The 23,835-nt window shown below is 44.4% G+C and overlaps 1 protein-coding gene across 2 annotated transcripts in view; it reads left to right on the forward strand.

Annotated features, from left to right (window-relative positions):
• The window catches only part of C3H12orf75 (chromosome 3 C12orf75 homolog), a 34,025-nt gene extending 10,925 nt beyond the window's left edge, over positions 1-23,100 (forward strand). Inside the window, exons 2-7 of one of the 2 annotated variants that reach the window (XR_006653853.2) lie at positions 1,112-1,136; positions 17,516-17,551; positions 18,357-18,436; positions 19,188-19,222; positions 21,691-21,922; positions 22,189-23,100. Coding sequence is in view for 1 of the 2 variants with exons in the window: in XM_045187080.2 (XP_045043015.1) it covers positions 1,112-1,136; positions 17,516-17,551; positions 18,357-18,436; positions 19,188-19,192 (146 nt within the window). In the remaining variant the exon portion in view is untranslated. The remainder of the gene's footprint in view (positions 1-1,111; positions 1,137-17,515; positions 17,552-18,356; positions 18,437-19,187; positions 19,223-21,690; positions 21,923-22,188) is intronic. The other variant, XM_045187080.2, reaches the window with a different exon arrangement.
• Positions 23,101-23,835: the final 735 nt, after the last annotated feature.

Genomic DNA, 23,835 nt, shown 5'->3' on the forward strand with positions numbered 1-23,835 from the left:
TTGACAGTTGTGGCACAGAAATATTATTCTTCTCTGAAGAAAGGAACTAAGTTGGTTACAAAATTCAACTTTGGTCAAAGCCTTAAAAGTCTCTGTTTGAGACAGTCTCGATTATCTTTATGCTCTGCTTTGAATCCGCAGTGTGACAGATCCTGAATTAGTAGAGCTGGGCCCTAGTTCTGGCCAGCTTGACCCTAACTTTCCCGCAGACTGGCTTGCTTACTTTGCCGCAATTCTTCCTTTATTTTCATGTGTCTGTAACTTGTGCACAAGTATTTTCATTTCCATTTTGTAGATATGGAAATTGAGATATCAAGTTAAATGTGACTGTTGATAATAACTGAGCTATTTTTATGGCCAGACTGGGTGCTGTGTTTATATGTATGTTTATTTTTTTAAATCTTCACAGCCCTTGAGAAAGGCACTCTTACTATCCTCAGTTGACACATGAGGGGAGTGAGGTTTTACCAGGGTTATAGGACACTTGAGGCCACAGAACTTGGTTCTGTGTGGCTAGATGAAGGCGTTGGGAGAAGTGGGGAGCTCGGAGGGTGCCATCGTGGGCCGAGAACCTGTGATGAACAACGAGAGTGGGGTCCACGTGACTGGCTGGGAAGCAGAAACAGAGGCTTCAGCAGGAAATAGGAGCACCCTTATACGTGTAGGTAACTCCCGGTGGAGCTGGGCTGTTGTCCTTGACACTTCCTAATCCGCTTAGGACATCACGTCTGTTTTGTCTGGTGGCCTCGCTTTAGTTGCAGAGTGAGATTTATAGCAATGCCACCCAGCTTGGAAGGGGTGTGGCTTAGAAAAGAAGGTATTTCTCCAGTCTTTATCTGTCACACGGGAAGATTGGATTCGGCGATCTGTAAAACCCCTTCAGAACCAACACCTTGTAATATGTAGGAATTGTTAAAAATGGGCAGAATAAATTATAAATTTAAGATTGAATTTTATGATTGTCTTGCCCTCCTTTTTCTGAAATAATCTTTTAAAACACCACTTTCTCAAGTTGCCTCTTATAGATTATTCTTTTAATCGGGTATTGGGCTTATGATTTTTGCAGCAATACTATCACACGAATACAAACCTATCTTTTTTTCTTTCCTAGGCTCTGCGGGAGCAGCTAAAGATGTGTAAGTACTTACTGTTATGATTTGCTAAACTCTTCCTGAGGAAGACACTGTTTTTCATGATTGTGACCTTGAGATATATGTAGCCATGGCCAAACAGACATGGGAATACTTTCTGTGCTATGTGCAAATCAAGGTTATCATTCAGTTTGTGACTAAAGTACTGTTTGAAGAATGTGATTATTTGTGACTTTTCATTGTAGCTTTTTAGTCGCCCGAGGCCTTTAACGCAGAACTCGAAGAAAGGGAAATGTCCAGGTTTCCCTCCCAACTTCGGTAGAGATTTCTGCTGGTTAAAAGCAAGTGGCGACGGGGACTTAAGCACATGGCCCTGTGATTGTGCAGTGTCTTCGAGTCAGCCGCAGGCAGCGGCTGGAGCCGAACGCTGAGCAAGCGCACAGGGCATCGTGTTAAAGTTGGTGATCAGGTACGCGAGTGGATGTGCGTGGCCGTTCAGCACAGCCAGCCAGGGTGGAGTTGATCTTGAGAGCCCAGGACACTGAATGGAAGCGCTGCTCTGTCTGAGAGGTTTCTGTGTCAGTATCTCCTTCTTCCCCCCTCTGCATCCCCACCTCCCATCTGAGTAGAGTGAGGACTTTGCACTAGTTCACTGTTTAAGAGTGTTTGTGGTTACTTCAGGGAAGGTGGGATCAACCCCGGCCCCGCTCACCCCGCACTGGTTCCACGTCGGGACTGATGGCGCCACACACGCACCAGGAGGGTGTGAAAAGGTTTATTACTCACACAGTGAGGCTTTTCGGGGAGGGCAGGGTCGGTCTCATCCTGGTCCGTTCAGCTCGCGTGAAGGAGGGGATGCCTGGCTTTGGTTTTCACTGGGATGGGGAGTGGGGCGGGGTGTGCACGGGCAGAGGCTGGCTTGGTTCACTGGTTCCCAGCAGCACCAAGGAAGCAGCGCCTGGCTTTCTTCTCAGCTTGCACGGCCATGGGGCGGAAGAGGGCTGGGGGGACTGGAAAGCTGTCAGTGGTCAAACACACAAAATAGACATTTTTTTAATTACAAGGAATACTTAAAAGAAGATGGGGATGGGATTGTATAGTGTGTTGGGAGTTAAATGTGCATTTTATATGGGACTTCAGGTACAAAAGAAGCAGTATAGATCGCTTCAGTTTATCATGAAAACATTTGGCCACGGAGTTCAGCATCCATACCTCTTTCCTGTCACTGCAGTGTGCCGGTCACTGCCTTCCATTTTTATATGTTGTTGCTAGATTAATTTCCTCAAACACTCTCCTGCCCTTTCAGGGTCTCTGCTTCAAAGCTTTCAATTTTTTTCATTGCCCACTGGATTGAGCGCAGAATCCTTTGGGAGTAGGAAGGCCCTTCGTGTTTTAGCCTGTAGCTCACCGACTCCGCATGAGGTGGGAGGAAACACCGCAGCCAGGCCTGGAGCAAGGCCCGGGCCAGAGAGGCGAGCTGACCCGAGGTCCGTGAGGTCGCTCTCGGGGGCCCAGACGGACTGCACACCTCCTGTCTCGGTTCTGAGTGTTTTGCTCTTCTCCCTGCCTGGAATGGCATTTTCCCCAATGCTTTTTGTAAAAATTCTATTTTTCAGGGCTTACATCTTATTCTTTGGGGAAAGAATTTGATATAATCAACTGGGTATAATGTGTCTTTCTCTTTTGAACTTTGATAGCAATTTGGACCTCTCTTATGATACATCATATTGGGCCTTTATTGGAGTTATTTATCTTCTTGTCTTGTCCCTGGAAATTCAGGGAAGTGAAATGTCTTGCCCATCTCCACTGTAGTTATTAGTGTTGTGCTTAATGAAGGTGTATTAAATGAATTCCATCAATTCTTTTCAAGCGGAGATTGATGTCATGACTTTCTCTTTCCTTCAGATCACGAACATTTCTAATAAAATTTATTGATGCCTTGTGGACATTTGGTCAACAAAATTAACTAGTCCAGGATGTGAGATGTCATTGAACTACTTTTTAAAATCCTGAAATCTCCAGATTTAATTTTTCTGTGGGCCTATATATAGCTCATTGTATGTCCTATAATTAAAATGATATAATTTTATTGAGTAAATGACCCTTTTAAAAATAAATGTAAATTTAATTGGAAAAGGTACAAGAATATTATAGTATTACTTTTCCATGCATAAAAGTTATACTCAAACATGTTCTTGTTTTAAAGCAGAAGCTACAGATTTACATATAAATCGGACTCTAATATTAGGTGATGCTGTGAATGAACAGGACCTGAGAAATTAAGGCAATTTAAACTTCTTATTATGAAGATTTAAACCTTTTATTTGAATTTAAAGAAACTGATCCCAGACCAAAGGTAGTAGTCAAAATCACTCAGCGGGCGCTGAGAGTGCAGAACTTCAGACGGGGCCACCACTGGGTTCTACAGACCACAGAGAGTCTTTTGGAAGAATTATGGTTATTTGCAGAAGTCAGAAATACTATACTTTCTCCCTTAATATATAAGCAAAACTCAGTTCTTTACGGAGGCCTGCAATTTTTATTTTATCTGTCTTTTCCTATTTATTCATAGGCAAGAAGCCAGGATATAATAACAAATAAGACATTTCTTCCCTTAAGTAGGTCAGTGTTTCCTGGGGACTAGAGTACAGTGTGATAAGTGCTAATTGTTAAAATACTAAGACTTTAATGCTAGTCTGGGTCTTCAAGGGGAGCAAGAGCTCCTGCGGGAAGGGGGAGAAGGACAACCCAGGGCCCAGGAAAGAGCCCGCAGAGAGGCGCTGGGGGCAAGGCCAGGCCAGCCCGTGTGTTTCCACGGAGAACAAGCATGTGGCCGACGGGCTGTGGCTGGCTTCTGAAGAGCCCTGGGTGCCAGCAGTGATACCTGAGCTTGTATGCATTCAAGAGCCTTTAGACATTTTAAGGCAGGGGAATTGAGTAATTGTGTTTGAGCTTTAGGATGATAAATATGAGGGAGGGGTGGAGGCAGAGAGAAGTGATGGGGGTGAGGCCGCACGAGGGTCAGACTGCGGACAGGACAGTCACCACGGGAAAGGAGAAGAGGAGACGGAGTCAGGGTCCACTTGGAAATAGAATTGGTAAGGCTTGTCCAACCACTGGATGGGGGAGGAAGGGGAGAAAATCTGAGGATAACGCTGCAGTTTCCAGCTTGAGTCAAGGGAAGGGGTGGCTGATGACCCATAGAGGTCAGATGGGCTAAAGGGAGAATACAAGCCATAGGATACAGTGTAGTAGCCACACTGGGCACTGTGGGGACTGTAGTTTCAGGGGATGATGTGCGTCAAAGTGGGCGGGAGCGAGGAGCCAGGAAGTGTGCGTGGTCTTTCATTTAATGTCTGGCAGTAAGGGACAGAAAGATGTTGGTTGCTGAAAGAGGAAGCATATTTAAAAGATATATATATTTCTCTTATAAAAGAAATACCAAAAAGATTTGGAAAGTATAGAAAAGTATCTTTTTTTTTTTTTTTTTTACAAAAGAGAAAAAAATCAGCTATTATCCTACCACCAGAGACAACCATCATGAATAGCTTACACTATTTCATTTTTTCTTACTACTGCCTGGCTCATGTATGTGCGATTTTGTATATTGAAGTCTATTACTCTTTCATTTAATTTTTGCGTGGAGGAGATGTAGGTGTACTTACAGGATAAAGGGTAGAAACCAGTAGCATTGGAAAAGCTGAGGGCAGCACAGGGAAGTAGTTACCTGTGGCAAGGGCGAGAATAATTGATGGAAATAGATACTAGGACAAGGGAGAAGGATTAAACATGTAGAAGATTAACCTTAGAAACCTGAGATAAGGAGGAATGTTTGGGTGAATATAGAAATTTAATTAGCTTAAGAGAGACTCACATGCATATCAGGGAGTGAGCCTTTCTCTCTCTCCCTCTGTCTCTTCAAAATTGAATCACTGTGCAGTGACAGGCAGAAGAAATACAAGTGGATTCAATGCGATGACATTTGGCTATTTTCAAAAGCCTGCAGAAATCAATGCTTTTTTTTTCTTTTTTAAAAGATTTCAGTGAATGATCTTAGCTATTTGGCACAAATAGGTTGTGTTGGGATATTTTTGGTTGGAAATGGCAGAAGCCCAGCTTAAACTGGCTTAAACCAACAAACAAAAAGGAATTTATTGGCACATGATACAGGAAAGCTCCAGGGGTTTGGCCTTGGTCGCAGCTGGGTCCAGGTAATCAAATGACAGGAAGAAGCTCTCTCATCTCTGCCTTCCTGTTTTGGGCTCCATTCTTAGGCAGCTTTCCACCATATGGTGACAGAGATGCCAGTTTATATCTTATCAGCTTAATAATTTCCGTGGGAAAAGTGCTTTTCTTTCCCTGTGGTTTGATTAAAAGTCCTAGGGCTGGGCTGTCCCTGGCCAGGACATGGGGGTAGGTCATATGCCTCTCTCTGAATTAGTCAGTGGACCAGAAGGACATGAACTTCTCATTGTCAGGCCTAGGTCACGTGCCCACTGCTGGAGCCAATCAGTGCCATTAACTCCACATGACTATATGGCCAAAAAGTGGGAGAATAACAGTTCCCACACCAAAAAAAAAAATTGGGATGCTCTTACCAGAGAGGGGGCAATTATATCCAGGCTGGCAGAAACAAAGCATATTCTCCATGGAGGTCAATTTGCATGTTATTTTTTGAAAAAAAAATCTCAACTTAAAACTTTAAGCAATATTCGTAAGAGTATTATAAATATGTTTCAAATAAGAAACAGTATTAAACAAGTTGACTGAACTTTAATATTTGCCATTAAAAATAAAATGCCTTAGTTACTCAATGTAAGCAAGATAATTCAGATACTTCTTTCACTTGAAACTTGTAAAGTGATATTTCCTTAAGATTCCGTTCTTGGACTTCTGGTCAAGATGGAGGTGTAGGCAGACACATTTTGCCTCCTCGTGCAACCACAAACAGGAATTACAACTAAATCTCAAAACAAACAACACCCAGACCTGTCAGAAAATTGTACTGTATGGAAGTCCAACCACCAAGGGTTTAAACAAGCCAGAGTCATTTGGATTGGTAGCAAGGCTGGAGACATGGAGATGTGGTGGAGAGGTGAAGAGGTGCAGTATGGTGTGGAGAGGCAGTGGTGGCAAAATGGGGACGGGCAGTCCCATATTCACGTGTGGTGGCTAAAAACCAGGAGGGACACCTTGGGAGCGAGCAATCCCAGCCCCAGGCCAGACTGCAGAGCCCAGGATTCCAGGGCTGGGAAGATGAGTTCCCATAACTTCTGGCTGTAAAAACCAGTGGGGGCTGGGGCAGCGGAAGAAACTGCCAGATTTTCAGAAAACTTCACTTCAAGGGCCTGGATGGTCTTAAAAGCCACACACTTTGGGATTCACCACCAGGGCAACAGCTGGAGGGTGCCCGTCACATACAGGGAGTGGGTGAAGTGACTGGAAACAGGGCGAGTGCTGGGCAACCCCCTGAAGCCAGGCAGTGGCACAGTCCCCTCTCCAAGCCTTTCCCCGACACAGAGCCGCAAAGCAGTGAAGCGTGTTGCCCCATCCTGGTGATTACCTAAGGCTCTGCCCCACACAATTCACAAATGACTTTTATAGGGAGTCCAAGCAGTTCTACCTAGTACATAGAAACAACCATAAGGAGGCTGGCAATTGAGGAGACAAAGAAATATGGTCCAAAGAACAAAACCCCATGGAAAGAACTAAGTGAAATGGAGATAGCCGACCTATCAGATGCAGAGTTCAAAACCCCAGTAATCAGAATGCTCAAAGAACTCATTGAATATGGCAACAACATAAAGGAAGAAGTAAAGGTGACAATAAGTGAAATAAAGAAAAATCTATAGGGAACCATCAGTGAAGGGAAGAAAGCTGGGATTCAAATCCATGATTTGGAACATAAGGAAGAAATAAACACTCAACCAGCACAGAAAGAAGAAACAGGAATTCAAAAACCGAGGAGAGAATAAGACGACTCTGGGACATCTCCAAAAGTGCCAACATCCGAATCATAGGGATGCCAGAAGGAGCAGAGGAAGAGCAAGAAATTGAAAACTTATTTGAAAAAATAATGAAAGAAAACTTCCCTAATTTGGTGAAGCAAATAGATATACAAGTCCAGGAAGCACAGAGGGTCCTAAACAAGTTGGGCCCAAAGAGAACTACGCCAAGACACATCATAATTAAAATGCCAAAGGTATAAAAGATAAAGAGAGTAACTCTCTGCTTTTCTCTTGCTACTGTCTTAAAAGTAGCAAGAGAAAAGCAGAGAGTTACTACAAAGGAGTGCCCATAAAGGACTGTCAGCTGATTTCTCAAAAGAAACTTTTCTGGCAAGAAGGGACTGGCAAGAAGTATTCAAAGTGATGAAAAGCAAGGACCTACAACCTAGATTACTCTATCCAGCAAAGCTCTCATTTAGAATTGAAGAACAGATAAAGTGCTTCCCAGACAAGGTAAAGCTAAAGGAGTTCATCATCACCAAGCCATTATTACATGAAATGTTAAAGAGACTTATTTAAGAAAAAGAAGATCAAAGCTATAAACGTTAAAAAGGCAACAAATTCACAACTATCAGCAACTGAATCTAAAAAACAAAAACCAAAAAGAAACTAAGCAAACAACCAGAACAGGAACGAAATCAATCATGGATAAGGAGATCATTTGGAAGGTTATCAGCTGTGAGGGGGAATGGGGAGAATGGGGGAAAAGGTGCAGGAATTAAAAAGCATAATTGGTAGGTACAAAATAGACAGGAGAATGGTAAGAGTAATATAAGAAATGGAGAAGCCAAAGAACTCATATGTACAACCCAAGGACAGGAACTAAGGGGGGGGGTTGCTGGAGGGAATGGGGGCACTGGGTGGAGGGGGGCAAGGGGCAAAAAAGGGGACAACTGTAATAACATAATCAATAAAATATACTAAAAATAAAAACAGAGATTCCATTGTTGACAAAGTAATTTTATTGTTAATGGAAGGTATCCACTATAGAGAAAATTGTCTTAGAATGAGCTAACATAAAGCATGTTCAAGCTCTTTTTAAAAAATGAAATTATCAATCTCTAATCCTGAGTTTCCTTGGAATCCTTTAATTTTGATTTGTTTCTTTACATAGACTCATATTGTTTTATTTTTTATTTTATTGATTATGCTATTACAGTTGTCCTGATTTTGTCCCCTTTTCCCCCCTACAGCCAACACCCCCCACTCCCTCGGTCAATGCCCCCACCCTTGTTCATGTCCATGGGTCATGCGGATAAGTTCTTTGGCTCCTCCTTTCCCTATACTGTACTTCATTAACTTCCATGTCTAAAGCACTTGTGTCAGCTGACTCTTCTCTGTTACAAACCTGAGGGTATGTGATGGACTCATTTCTCCTCTGTGAAGTAGCAGGCAGGGTGCAGAGGATGGGGTGGGAGTAGCATTGAAAAAGCAAGCCTTTTGGAAGCAGAGGGACCTGCCACCATTTACTAGCTGTGTGATACTGTGTCCTCAGGATTCTTACCTGCAAAATTGGGATAGTCATAACTGCAGGGTAACCATCATCATCATCATCATCATTCTCAGTCAGTAGCTCCTCTTGGTTGCAGGCTATACGTTCCACAGTGAGTCTAGCCCTTCCAGTGCCTCATCTCATTTCGTTCCCATGACTGTCTGCTGGGGCAGTAACGTGGTCTCGTTTACAAAAGAGGAACGAGGCCCAGAGGGCCTGAGTGACTGCTCAGGAGTTACGGTGCTTCTTGGATAGTAGATTCAGTATCTTAGGATAATACTTGGCATACGCTTTGCCACCCTCGTAAATGCTATAGATTTTTAGGTGGTTTAAGGGTTGCTGAAGAGATTCGGCAGAGCCTCTGTCATGCATTCCTGATGGCAGAAGACCCGTCACATGAGGGCCTTACCTTCATTAGAAACCACACGGTCCCCATGCTTGCGCATCAGGACACGGTTAAATTTTCCTTGGCTGGGACCCAGCTGGATAGGAGCGGGATGAGAGAAAGTAGATGGGCGAGGTCACCCAGGGATAGAGAGGGAGAGGTGGTGACCTGCAAGTGCTGCTGAAATGCCTGACTGCAAGGCACCTGCTGGAGTGGGGTGCGGGGACACCCTCAGGGGCCAATGAGTGGGGCAAGGAGGGTGCACTGCAGGTGAAGGCGCAACAGGAAAGCAGGCGTCTTGGAAGGGAGACTTCCTTCCCCCCTAGAGAGTGGAATTCTCTGCTCTGAAATGTCAGAGGTGAAGTAGTTCTGGGAACTAAGCTCCACTGAGCAGCCGCAGGAGTAAGTTCTTAGAGCGGCAATTACAGTTGTGGGGCTAGAGGAAGTCAGGGAAATGTGAAGCAGGAGGTCGACTGGGTGATTTTCATGGGATTCAAATCCTCCAAGATCATGATGCTTAGGAAGAAAGCCCAAATCTTTGGTGCATTGGGGTGTCAGAGCCGGCTCTGATGCCAGAGGGGAGAGGCTTTGAGTGGGGTGGGACTGGTCCCATGGGAGAGCTCTGCGGGGAGGTCGCTCCATCTCCTGTTTGGAGACTCTGGGGTATGAGAAAACCAGCTGCCTCTGCTCCAGGTTTTGGAAAAGCAATACCATCAGGGACAAGCTAGGTTTCTTTAGGCAAGGTGGGGGAGAGACCATTGCTAACTGAGTTATGGCAAATGGTTCTTTTACAGCCAGTGATGGAATAGCCCGTGTGCTTCTCAGAAGGAGAGCAGTAGAAGGGTGGGAAAGTTGTAACTGGGCTCTTGATCCATCACTGCCATGCAAAGAGGGAATGTTATCACATTCTCTAGAAGTACATTCTGGAAGAAAGGAAGGGACCAGCGTTGGCCAAGGGGCTCATCCAAGGAAGGAGATTTAAAGATAACTGTCCAAAGATGTTTTGAAATTGTGAAGAAGTGAATGAGATTGCATATAGGCCCAAACGGTCCATGATAAAACATTCTGTCCTAAATCAAATGTAATTAAGTGTTTGGTAGACCCGATCGGAAACATCCTAAAAAAGCAGGAGCCGTCCTGCAGACATTATAAAGAGAATTAAATAGTATTACTTTATTGGAGAACTGCCATGTGACTGGAAGTCATTTGTTCATTAAGAACCCTCTCCCCAAAGGTTATCGTGAGTGGTCACTGGAAGTGGTCAGCTACACACAAGGCCTCCAGAGGGTTGAAACCCTGTGACGTTTTTACCATTTCCAAATCAAACTGAGTGAGTGGCTCTGCTGCTCTGGAAAAAGAAGAGGCTGCAGCCTGTTTTTCTGCCTCTTAAGTCATTGCTAAAAAGAATAGCTCTAGATGTAGAACATTTTTCTTGATGAATAAGTAAAATAAATCTTTCTCTCTCTCTCTCTTTTTTTTTTTTTTTGTGCCACATAACTATGTTAGGTCTGGAAAGCCAGGCAAGGGAGAACTTTGTGCATTTTAAGGCAGGCTGTAGCCAGGATGAGTGAGGAGATGCCAGCGCGGGTGGGGGAGGCTGCTGTCTAACATTTGTCATCTGTGTTTATTCTTGAGAGTGCACATAGTGTGTCCATGCTGCGGTTCCATTATTTTACCTTTGAAACCCCCCTTTTTAGGTCACTGTGGATTGCTATTTTTATACAACCTGAAACTAAGCAAATATAGTGATAAAAATATTTTGATTGCCATGTAGTACTAAGGAAGAAAATAGCGGTGCTTTATATTTGTTATAGTAATTCCAGATGAGGTTTCTTTCGATTAAAGTGATAGTCATTGATAAGCTGGGAACCGTAGTGGTGTGAACTGATTGACGGGTTCAGGTGTTCTACACGGATATTCCCTTTGAAAGAGGCAGGCACAGAATTCAGTGATAAATAGGACGGGCAGAGGAAAGCCATCTTGCCGCAGAGAGCAGCCACAGACACGTAGCTGGTTGTGAGGCAGCCCACCTCCCGGAACCTTGACTTACAAGAAGTCAGAGTTTCAGTTAGAGAGAAGGTCAGTCTCTCTGGTTCACCTAGGAAAGGTCCACAAAGCCAGTACAAAGCAGGTGGATGTGTGGCCCCCCAGAGACTCTGGGTCCGAATGTTCAATCTGAGAAGGGTGAGAAGAGTCCTGTGCTGCTGTGAGCAGGTTCACGGGAAGCAGGCCAGAAGAGCTCGGTGGGAACTCTGAGATATGAACAAAGCAGTTTGAAACCTGAAGTTATCCAACTGTAAGTTCAGTTGTGGTTGCTGATGGCTGGTTGTTTTTTTTTCTTTTTCTCTTTCTGACACACTTGTGTGGGAGTCAAGTGTTGGGCCGACTTTGGTGAGATAGGTAGCACTCAGCAGTATTCTACTCTGCAAGGGCGTGTCATTTTAAAACTACCACCTGAGGAGCTTGCCTGTTGGGCCAGTGCAGAAGGCAGATTTATCTTAGAGGGTGACTTTGGATTATTGTAAACCTTGTGAAGGGGTGACCCCAATTTCAGCTGCTGGTCAAGATGTGATATCTTTATTGAAAATAATCCACGTAGCCCCAGCTCCTGGCATGCAGCCTTTGGTCTGGCAAACCCTTTATCCCTGTGCCAGTCTGCAAGGATTACCAGAAGCATTCGCTGCTCCTGGCATGGCCAACAGTATACCATCACAGTCTTACCTGTGGGCTGTATCGATCTCCCTGCCTGCTCACACCCTCTCTTCTGCAGTGTCTCCATCTTACTGATGTCCCGCAGCACATCATACTCCAGTATGTTGATCACATTGTAGGAACTGGATCCGATGAACAGAAAGTAACACGTACTTTAGATGCCTTAGTAAGACGGTTCAGTGTGTGAGATAACCCCCACTCTTGCTGCCAAGTGAGGTATCAGTTGGTGTCCAGTCAGTGTGAAGGAAATCACAGTAACTATTTTCGCAGAGAGAGATTACTGTTAGGAATTGTTGTTAAGCAGGTGTTGGAGGACTGAGGAGGTAAGGAAGGAAGACTGAGATGAACAGAACTAGTAATGGCAGGAAGTGGCTGCCTGGGCTAGGGCTGGAGTGACAGAGGAAGGAGGCAGGGTTATCAAAATCTGGGAGCTGGAGGGAGAGGGGCTCTGGGGGGCTGGGACCCAGACTTCCGAGGGGACAGTGTTGCCTGGCTGCTGTCGGCATCTCAGGGCCTCAGGAGACAGGGGCTGCCAGCCTGGAGCTGTCACATCTGACTTTTGAAATCCATCAGTGATCACAGCTGCAGGCCACTTGTAGGCACTGGCCCCGGCCCCCCCTTCAGCTGTAGGGACTGAAAAATGAAGGTACTGGGTCCTGTTCTGGACCCTGGAGCCAGCTGCTGGGGCGATGCTGGCAGGAACAGCACCCAAAGCTTAAGAGAGTAGCCCTTTTCCTCCTTTGGCATTTTATCTGTCTCCAGCATGTCCTTGGTAGGACCTAACAGGGAGCCAGATGGCCAAGGAGAATGCGGTTTTCAGAGTTCCAGCCCCAGCATCACAGAGCGGGGGGTGAGGATTTGGTGCCGAGAGACAGTAGCTTGTTGTCTAGCACAGGTCCCCTGGCAAGAGCAGGTTTTGTCTTGATGTGCCACCTAGTTGCTTCCAGATCACCCTTGACCCTTTGGTAATTTGTGCTAGTTTCTTCATTGACCCTGGCCTAATGGGGACATGGGAGCCAGGGCAGGGGAGCGGGGAGGGACACTGGTCAACGTTACTCTCCACTTTCTGTGTTTGGGTGGTTTGGTTTATGGTGCCTGGTCCCTTACCTCCTATAACCCTGTGTTTTTGGTCCTCATGGTAGAAGCCTTATTCTCAAGGTGTCTTCCACACTTATGGTGGATTGAGGGGTGCTCAGGTTGTCCCCGGATTTCTTCTCTCACATTTCCCATTTTTCAGTGCCCCTGCTTGTAGGTGTCTGGGCCTTGACCCCTGAACTCTGTTTCAGAACTGTTATTCAGAAGAGCATTACCTCCAGGAGATTCATCCTGGCTGATGTGTGTCCTCTTGCTCCTTTTCTGAGGGAGCAAGATTGTGGGTAGGCTGAGTCAATAGAGATACTTAGGCCACTTAACCCCCGGGGAGCGTTGCCAAGGGCGCAGGGCAGCTGGGCCTCCTTTCCAGTCCATCTGCTGTGAGTTGGCCTCGTGTTTACTTTCACTTTTCTGGCTTGGCATAATTCAGTCTCCAGCCTCTCCTCTCTCAGGGAAGATTCAAGGGTAAGGCCATCTCCCTCTCTGCCTCTGCTGATCTGCAGAAAATAGAGTAATGGCGCGTGTTTCTGAGGACCTTCTAGACTCTGTCCGTGGCGCTGTTCTCCCAAAGCCCAGGGAGGTGTGGCTTTGTATTGCGTTCGCCCACCCTACTCCTGTGCTGGTTTGGGGGCAAATTTTATAATCTGTCAGCCATAACAGCTGCAGGCCACCCAATAGCCACTCTTCCCTTGCTTAAGCTCTAGTGACCAGAAAAGAAAAATAAAGTCCTCAGTGAAACACAGAGTGGCTCATCTGAGAGCTCCAGGGGCGAGGGGGTGGGGGGGCGGGGATTGTTGGGCAGAGAGGGCTCTGGCCTGAAGTGGTTCTCACCGGGGCGTTCTGGATCTCGGAGGCTGACGAAGGGCCGCAGACCAACTTCATTACTTCAGAAACTGAGTGGAAATCTGCATGTGATCACAGTGAGGCCGCACAGGCCTCCCGAAACGTAAGCCTTATTTGCCTCTGATTCCAATTACATTAGCTCCCAGTGCATCAGAAGCTCCCTTGGGCAGTGTATGTCTGGCACAATATCAGCCAATTAGCTATTAAGGCCAGTTGATAACAAAATCTTTCAAAATACGTTTTGTGAGAGGAAACAAGTGCAGCGATATCTTGAAATGGTGTCCGGATGAGCAGCCCCAGGGTTCGGACACCCAGGGCATCATTCCGAACTTGCGACTCTGCCAAGGATTAGAATCCCAAAGGCAGGTTTCTTGATAAGTTGCTCGGTGGTAAGATAAACTTAAGGAACCCCACTTTTGTACTGCCCTGAGATAATGTCCACTTCTCTTATCAACAGGAAATAACTTTTCAGGGGAAGGGATTAGGAAATGGTAAAAATTGGTAGTTACAACGTGGTCACGGGGGCGTAAGGTACAGCAGAGGGAACACAGTCAATAATATTGTAATCACTAAGCATGGTGCCAGGTTGGTACTAGATTTATTGGGGTGATCACTTCGTAAGTTATATAAGTGTCTAATCATGGGGTTGCACACCTGAAACTAACATAATATTGCATATCAACTGTGATTGAAAAATAAAAAAATATTTTAAAAATAAGAGGCAAAAAAGAGAGAGAGAGAAATTATAGTCTAGTGAAAAGGAAGGCTCTGTACTCCAGAAAAACAAAATACTTTAAAATCTCAAAAAAAAAAAAAAAAGAGCTTTCAGGGAAGTTAGTCCCCCACACCAGAAGGTGGATTTTTTAGCTCTCACCTGCAGCGAGTAGTAACCAGGAGGCAACTCCACTAGGTTTTCTGGGCCTTTGGCTTAACAACTCCAGGTCTTCCTTTCACCAGGAAGCTTTGTGGCTGCCTGATGAACCATGTCTGCCTCCCGACGCTATAGCCCCTGCAGTTGAGGCAGGCTCACGCCCCCCCAGCTGGTAGGGTGCAGTCCTCTGGGACACAGACAGTGCAGCATTTGGTCCTCAGGCAGCTAACCACAGTATCTTGGACCTGTCTGTTCACCCGGGGATTCAGCTTAGACTAACCACGATTTTCTGAATGCATCTCAGTCTGGGCCTGGTTTTTCAAGTGAGTAGATTCTGATGTAACATCTGATCAGGACAACTCTGGTACTTGGGTAAACATGAATTACGAAGCAATTTGTCAAGTTCTACAACGATGGCTTGTCCATGGCAGCCGTGAGAAGTTTCTTCTGATGCTAATGAAACACGAAGACTCTTTTACCATCTTGGTTCCCTCTTTCCTTGGGTGGGATGATAAAAATTGCAGAGATCCAGCTTGGGAGATGGGGCTGTTTCTCTGATTGGAATTAGCATGGGCTCACAGCTTATAACGCAGGAGTTGGAATCATACCAGCTTGTGTTTGAATTCTGGCTCTGTTACCGGGCTGTGTAACCCTGGGCATGCTCCTCAGCCACTCAGTGCACCGTTTTCATCTTTAAAAGGTGGCCAGTACCCATCCTGCAGGGTAGCGGTGAGGATTAAAGGAAATGAGGTAACAGCACCAACAAAGTGCTGTGTACAGTTTACACAAGCAGGTTGTGAGCCAGGCGTGATGCCGAAAGCGTTTGTAAGCATGGTGTTGGGGCAGCTCCCACTTTAGGGGCAGCCGCCATGTTGGCGTGTCACCGGAAGTGTTTCTGACGTTTCCATCTGCCTGTTTGAGGGGCAGAGAGTGGTGGGTTAGAGTGTGGAGCATGGCTGTGCTGTCGGATGGGGTACATGTTGGGCTTGCTTGTGGGTCTTGCATGTTTATCAGTTACATGGCTCTCTGAACCTATTTCCTCAGGTCTAAGTTTTCAGAGTTGTTGTGAGGACTAGCACTGATGGTGTGGAGTGCCCCGCACTGTATGTGACACAGGAGGGGGTCCCTGGAGGTTCCATTCTTTCCTGTGTAGACTTCGGTCTCTGGTCATTGGATTGTGGAACCACTGTTTGTGGGAGGAATGGGTGAAGCAGCAATCTCATACATGGGGGCATACGTACCAAGGCAGGATGATAACTTATTAGGTTTAAAAGAATAGGCATCTTATAAGCCTTTATAAGTGGTATTTTTTTTTTAACATTTTGTATTATATCTGAAGGTTAACTTAGTATCCAAAGAATATGGCAGCTACATTATCATTTCCTGCCAGTTAGATGAGTAACGTTATTGATTAATGTTATAAAGGAGAATACAGGTTGGGTTTTAGCATATTGAGTATTTAATAAGGTACAACAGATTAAAATAATTTATGATTTTTTATATTTGGGGAAGTTAAAATATATTTCAAAACCTTCACTATACCCTTAATCACAATTAGGAAGGGAAAGAATGAAAATAAACAGATACGTAATTGGATATGAAAAGTGTAGCTGTGGCAGGAAATATGAACCTTTGTGTGTGTCCAAATCTACCAGTTACGTGTAGCTTCAAAAACCAATTTCGTGGTAATGGTAGTTACTCAGGGCCAAAGTAAGCCGTTCTGATAATCTTGAGTGAATTTATTTCGGTTTCCTATCATGTGCACCAACAGGTGATAAATCCATTCTAATTACAGGTAGTGAACAACACTTTGTTAGGCCGCTTCAATGAGCACAACACCATTTCTAATATCGCATAACCTTGACACCTTTGAATTAAAAAACGACCCACCGTTAGCAAGAGAGAGACGAGGTTGATAATTGTCTGGCCACTGTAGGTTATGCACTCACCGTGGATCGATTAGGTCTCAAGGGGAGTTTGCGCTCTGCTGGAGCACTAGCTGCGGGCAGGGCCAGTGTTTAACCGGTAATTGTCGCATTTATACTCCCCTCCTCTACAGACTCGGGACTTACTGGCTGTTGCAGCGAAGCAAAATCTCGTGCACGTGGACATTTGAAAAATTAACGACTTTGAAATGGGGGAGACCACAATTAGTCCCTAGAATTAGAAGAGTCAGTGAAGCTGTTTAGATGTTTTCAGTTTGCTTTTCTTCTTCACTGAAGCCCCTAAGAATTACATGTTGAGCTCAGCTAGACATACTTAGATCTCGTTGACTTGTTATTTCCTTTCAAAAAGTAACTTATGTATGCTAACGAGTTCTTTAAGGAAAGCTTCCTGACACTCTCAGAAATTTGCCCAGGAATTCCAGTAGAATACGGGTTCCTCTTTTGCAAGGAAAGAGGCTGTGTGTTTTACAGTACTGAGTCCCTCTACAACTTCCCTTTAATCTTTCCCCCTTCTCTGTGCAGTAGATCATGTATAAAATGGATGCAGTTTTTTTTGTTTTTGTTTAAGATTAAAAAAAACCTAATTGACATGAATTTTTTTTGCACTAAAAACGTCATTCATACCTGGAGTTGTGCCACTGACTGGCATGAGGAACACAGAGTCATAGTGTGCTAGGACTGGAAGGGACCTTTGGAGTCATCTGGTTGACCCCTTGTTTTACAAATGCCATACAGGTAGGCCACTTGCCCACTGCCTGTTTGTCAGGGAGCAGGTGGCACAGCCAAGAGAAGAACCCCAGCTTCCTGATGTCTCATTTCTGTGCTCTTCTCAATTTCGGCTGCCCTCAATTTTTCATCTTGTTTGCAGTTGGGCCCTTTGGCATTTGCTGGGTTTGAATATTATGATAAGTAGAAAATTAACAAATTTTTTAGTGTATGAATGCTTGAGGTGGAGACAGAAATACTGTGTTACAGAAATACTTGGTGGAAGAACTTGAAGTAAAAGACTGTAACTCGGAGTCATTTTCTCCTCACCTCAAGTGTAGTCTCACAGCAGGTGTTTTTGACCTTGCAGAACAGAAGAATCGATAACAGAAGATGACAAGAGGAGGTATGTTTGATATTGAAGCTGGCTTTAATTTGGATAATTTTGGCCACATCTCATGGATTTAATTTAACATGGATTAATTTAGCTCACAAATTTAATTTAACACTGTAGCACACTACCAGTATAATAGAGATTCCACCAGGAAAAGTTTTGGCACAGAGCATGTGATCTGACAAAGAACTTGCCCAGGGTTCGTTATCTTTGCTTCTTTCAGGCAAGTTTGGTTTTTGTCCTGTGCACGTGGCCTGCGGCGGTTTTCATCCTGTGGCTTTGGCTGTGCTCTTCTCCCTGACCGGGTGGCTGCCCCTCATTCTCTCAGCCGCCCGTCCTCCCGTTCCTCGTTCCTCCTCGGCTTACCTGCTCCCCGCTCTCATTGCTCCTCAGCTCTCTGTCTCCGAATCTTGTATTTTGATCTACCTGTAGATGACATGTTTTTTTGTGTGTCCATAGCATTGAATATATCACTTTGGCTGCTCTGAATTCTTGATAAATGTCACATGTCACTCCACTGTATTTAGTACTACACTAAATTATAACATTCTAATTTCTTTTTTTTCTTATTGTAAGTAAGATATCTAAAATTTCTACCAACTCAATACAGCTTTCCTTTATATATATGTAGCTTCTTTTTTAACAGAAAAAAATTACATTTCCAAGGGCAATAATATTTTAAATTCCACTTTTGAAAAATCATGAGTTACTTTAATAACTTGGTTGAGGTACTCCATGCTTCTATTGCGTTCTTCAAACATGTAGTACCATTTAAGTCGGTCTGATTTTTTTCCTGTACCCGCTTCTTTTCATGAAGAAACTACGGAGGGGTATATGTCGGTCTCCCGTCTGAAGCTGTCCATATGGTATCGAATCAAGCAAAGACAGTTCGAAAAAGTAGGTGAAATCATGAGATACTTATTTTCTCTAACGATCTATTTTAGGTTTTGTGAGAAAATGCGAAGTTTGTATTTCAGCGTGACCCAACCTGCATACACTTGAGTGGCAGGGAGCCCCGCGTCTGTCTTTGTAATCATTTTTACCACTGCCTGCCCTGTACAGAGGGAGTCGTAATTTAGCTTCTGTTTGTGGTCTCACTCCATGGGTACTTTAAATTTTTTACTGATATCAGCGGTGATCAGTGAGAAAGTGAAAGCTAACGTGTCATTTCGTTCATGGGGGTTTTGTAGAACTCAAAGGTAAACTCCTATATATATTACAAAGATGACTGACTGATGATCAGTCTGGTGATTCGAGGGAGAGTAACCGCCTGCTGTAGGATTAAGTGAAGTGAGGCTCCCTTTTCGGAGTTTTACCGGTCATTGCGGGGTGAATGAAGTCCTTTTGACGGTAGGCGCGACCACAGCCTTGCAGATGGCTTCTTGCGTGAGCAAACTCTAAGTGGGGGCCGTGTAAAGAACGCTGACTTACTAAGTACTGTGCGGTTGTCCCGTGCCCAGTGTGAAAGAACTATTCGGGCTGTAGTGCATTAATTTAACGTACTTTAGTTATTTGTTCCTCATCCTTACTTTCTACTTTACGATTTGAATTAGCAAATAATATATGCTGTGACTGTTTGAGCTTTTATAAGAAACCAGAATTGCTCTTCATAATGCGAACACTTACCTGTCTTACTTTTCTCTTTAAGATTAGAAGACAAACACATGACTGAATAATGGAGAGGTACTGTATATTTTTCTAAATAATTGGATGTGTTTAGCCTTGATGATGAATGAACTGTAGATATTATTTTGCTATGTTATTTCTAAGGAATCTTGGGACTTCGAGATTAGGAGGGGGTTTCGTCTTGTGGTTAAAGCTGTGGAACCGAACGTGTTTCATTGCAAAGAGGTCTTTAACCGTTAGATCAGTTTTCTTCGTGGGCTTTAAAAAACATTTCTTTTCTTTCAAATGCAACTTAATTCATTTAAAAAGAGCAAGCCAAGTGTTTACCAAAAACAATGAGTTTTCAGTCTTCATTGCCAAAAACTTGAAGAGTCTCAGACCTTGGAAACGACAGGGAGAGACTAGAGGGGCTGGGGCTGGGAATTAGATTGGGGTCAACGTTAAGCGTTTGACCACAGCCCGGAGCCAGCGAAAGTACAGAGAGGAGATGTATCAGTGCCACGGCGCCAGCGGAGACGGGCAGTACCTCAGTACCCAGTTATGCAGGCAGGAGGAGTAAACTCATAGTCCAGGTTTGCTGCTTGGATATCATAAAACATGTTCATTGTGGACAGAAGGAAGCATGGTCTACATGATGCACTGTGGACCTGGGATCCTGGTGAAGAGCTTGGAGCTAGAGTTACAGTAAGACGAGCAAGAACAAGGACAGGAGAAAATAGCTTTCATTTGTTAACTATGCCCCATCTCTAAAAGCTGCCAAGCAGCCATTCGTAGAGAATAGGAGCCTCAGCTCACCTGGTCCAGCGACACTTCCGTGCTTGGGTCCCTACTGTCTTTCGGTCTTGCTGAATCACCTTCTGACTCTTTTGAACCTCCATTAATCATGGACGCTGTCTCCTGAGATTCCTGAGACAGTCCCTTCTCTTTGGGGAGCCATACAGCCTTGGATTTGAACTCAGGCTCTTTCACTTATGAGCTGGGCAAATTACTTTCCCTTGGTTGCTTCCATTTTTTAAATCTGTAAAATGGAACTAATGCTTAGCTTGTGAAGGGTGGTTGTTAGGATTGAGTATGAAATAAATGGTAGCTTCTGCTACCCTCATCATCCTCATCACTATCATCATCATCATTGCGATATGCTTTTGGTAACCAGCACCCAGCCATTGGCAGACCCAATGCAAGACTGATTTGGTAGTGAACCAGCTTCTTGCTGAGGGACAGTACTGGACCTGGTGTTTGGGATGGGGAGGGATCACAAAATAAGCTCACAGGTGGAGACAAATAAGCTTTCCCACTGGGGCATGAGGACATGGAAACTGTAACCAGTTTCTTTCTGGTAAGAAATGTATCAGTCTTGGCTAGCACCTTTGAAAAGATTTTCCCATCAGGGCAGCAGCATCATGGGATTTGATCCCCTAGTACCCACAATCATGTTAGGGTGTTGAGTTTCTCTAGGAATTTGATTGAGATTTTCTATTTCGTATTTTTTTAAAGATCTATTTATTCACTTATTTTTACAGAGGGGAAGGGAGGGAGAAAGGGAGAGAAACATCACCGTGTAGTTGCCTTTCATGCACCCCCTACTGGGGGCCTGGCCCGCAACCCAGGCATGTGCCCTAGACTGGGAATCGAACCACCAACCCTTTGGTTTGCAGGCCGGCACTCAGTCCACTGAGCCACACCAACCAGGGCGATTTCTCATATTTTTAATACAGTTCTAACCCTCCATGTTGATTTCTCAGTTCCCTGCCAGTTTTCCCCTACTGTAGTAGTATTTTTGTTGTTCGCATCCAATCGAAAAAGAATTGAAAACAGGGTGTATTTCAAAATGCATGGGATGGGGTAGGAAAAGGTGTTTACAGATAGATATCCGGAGACTCGGCAGCTCTGCTAACACAGGACCTTAGATGCATCCTTTACCTTCTCCCAGCTTCTCCGCTTTAGTTTTTTCGTGGGAGACGAGATGATTGCTACATTTTGTATGTGGACCTAAAATTCCCAGATAACAGTTTAGCAACATTGCTGGTAAGCCAGCCCACGTAACTTCAGACAGCTGGCTAGAATATGTCCTTCCCGCTCCTGGCTGTAAATGTATATTATTCTGTTGCCCTCCCTCTGTCTTCTCAGTTTTCCCTGTTTCTATACAATCGACTTGATCCTGATCTTTCCCCGCCTCCTTTGAGTTACCCGCAAAGACTTCTCAGTGGAGAGGCTGCCCCTTTCCCTTAGTTGATACTTATCTGTAACACAGCTGAACTCACGGCCTTCTGGGCTGACATTATTGGGCAGAAACCCTGATGTAAATGAGGAGTATCTTTTGGACCAAAAGACATTTTGATGGAAAGGAGTGAAGACACCCTCTTTGGCCTGCCGTGTAAAATCTTCTCTGAAATAAAGCCACTGAACTCACTCAATGAGCAACATTCAAAGTTGCCATGGTTACTTTTTGTAGCAAAGTGAGAAATGATTTCAGAATCTTTAAAAATTACTCATGTCACGATACAAACGCGTAGTTTCTTCTGCAGATGACTCGAGGGTGAAAGCTGTGCTCTCTTAGACGCGTGGAGCACTGCCAGCCCAGAGGAGCTTCAGGGGTGGCTCTCAAAGGCCAGTGGATGGACCAGCTGCGTCAGAACACCCCCTGACATAGTGTGGATGGCTAGAGCCCGCCCAGGAGAGTCTGCCCACGGAGGGAAGGGATGGGTTGTGGCCAAGCAGTCTGTCCCTTTCATTTGGGTGATGATGACATGCAGCTAGGTTTGGGCATTATTTTGTCGTGTTTTAAGTGTCCATGTATAAGTCTCTTTTTCTACCTGATTTTGTCTCTATATCAATCTGTGGTCGGCACTGTGCTGGTCGTGCATGAAGTCTTCAATAAATAAATATTAAGTGAATGTTGGATGTATGTTTTACTTAAAAGAAAATCAGTAAATAATTTCTAGGCTTAAAGCTGATGTATTTTTATTGAAGTTGTACCTTTTCAAGCTCGCTAATTATTTCCCCTTTGTCTGTTACCTTCGTAGCTTGCTCATCAAGATTTAGAAGGTATTCCGCTCCACGGGGTGTTGTAATGTGCACAGACATTTTCAAGGAGATTCTAAACAATCACTCGCCCTCGCCCCCGCCCCCACCTCCTCAAAATGTTTAAGCCGGTAGTTCAGACCATGGAGCACCCCGAGCGATGTGGTACCAGAAAGGACTCGGTTAAACAGGACAGGCGGGTGTGGAACTTTCTGTGGCCCGTCTGCACAGACCAGCTGACAGACGGCTGCCGCCCAGCCAGCCCGCTCCGTGCCGGCAGCGTGTCTGCCCCGCCGTTCAACGCCATTTGTGAAGATGGTGTCTTTTCACTGATACTCTTTTGATAGTTTTTATATAACAAAATCCTCATTCTGTTCGTAACTGAAGATAATAAGGCACTATAAATGAATAACCTGAAATCATATATTTGTCTGTTATCTTTCACTGTTTCTACTTCACATTAATTTTTAGCTGTAGGATTGTTAAATTGATTCTTACTGTTGTCTCTTGCCCTTTTTTACTATTTGGTTTTCAGCTTTATTTAAGTGTCAGAAATTCTCCTTTATTAGGAACAGTATGTGACATTGCAATATTTTACAAGGAACCGCTGAAACTGGCACGTCATATACACATTTTGATCAATTTCCTGTTTTCTTCAGTCCAAGGCTCCGTGACTGCAAACCCTTCCCAGCCGTCGAGTCTCCCATTCGGCCCCCGAGTGGTCGCAGCCCCTCATCACATTCCTTCCACCCTGTTTCACGGACTTGTGACTGGTGGTCAGTGGGGTATCGGGGGAGTTTTCATTCGATAATGACCATGTGTATTCATGTACTATTGCAATGTGAATTACTCAATTTACCAATGTATTTCAACAATTAAAACATTTTTATCCCTCGTTACTTGGATTTCTTAATTATTTTTCAAAAGAACACTTTCAAGGAAGTCATACATGTCATTGTCATGTATTAATACAGTATATCAATATGTAAAGATAACGTATAGGTAGATTACCATGATAAAACAAAATTTTTCATAAGAAAAGCATTATCTTATATATTTGGTCCATACAACAACCATAGGGACATCAAAATGATTAAAAAAAAAAAATTGAAGGTAAGAATCACCAAGAGCCCTGGCTGGTGTGGCTCAGTGGATTGAGCACCAGCGTGCGAACCAAAGGGTCACTGGTTCGATTCCCAGTCAGGGTACATGCTTGGATGTGGGCCAGGTCCCCAGTAGGAGGGACGTGAGAAGCAACCACACATTGATGTTTCTTTCCCTCTCTTTCTCCTTGCCTTCCCCTCTCTCTACAAAAATAAATAAGTAAAATCTTTAAAAAAAAGAATTGCTAAGAATGGATTATGATAAATGTACGCCTGTCCTCTACCCACAAGTCCACAGTGGTATTCAGGTGCACTGTCAGCAGTTTATCCTATTCAATACATTAGATAGAGTCGCTCTTTGAAAACTTTTAATTCGAAAATAATTTTAGACTTGCAGACAAGCACAGAGGTGGTACAGAGAGTTGTACACCCTTCACCCGGCTTCTCCCTACATAACCACAGTACATTTGCCCAAACTGAGACATCAAGCATGAGCACAATGCCGTAAACTCAGCTGCTGTCTTTACTTGGATTCTGTGCATTTCC

Source organism: Desmodus rotundus, chromosome 3 (genome assembly GCF_022682495.2).
Source record: "Desmodus rotundus isolate HL8 chromosome 3, HLdesRot8A.1, whole genome shotgun sequence".
In the NCBI taxonomy this organism is placed as follows: domain Eukaryota; kingdom Metazoa; phylum Chordata; class Mammalia; order Chiroptera; family Phyllostomidae; genus Desmodus; species Desmodus rotundus.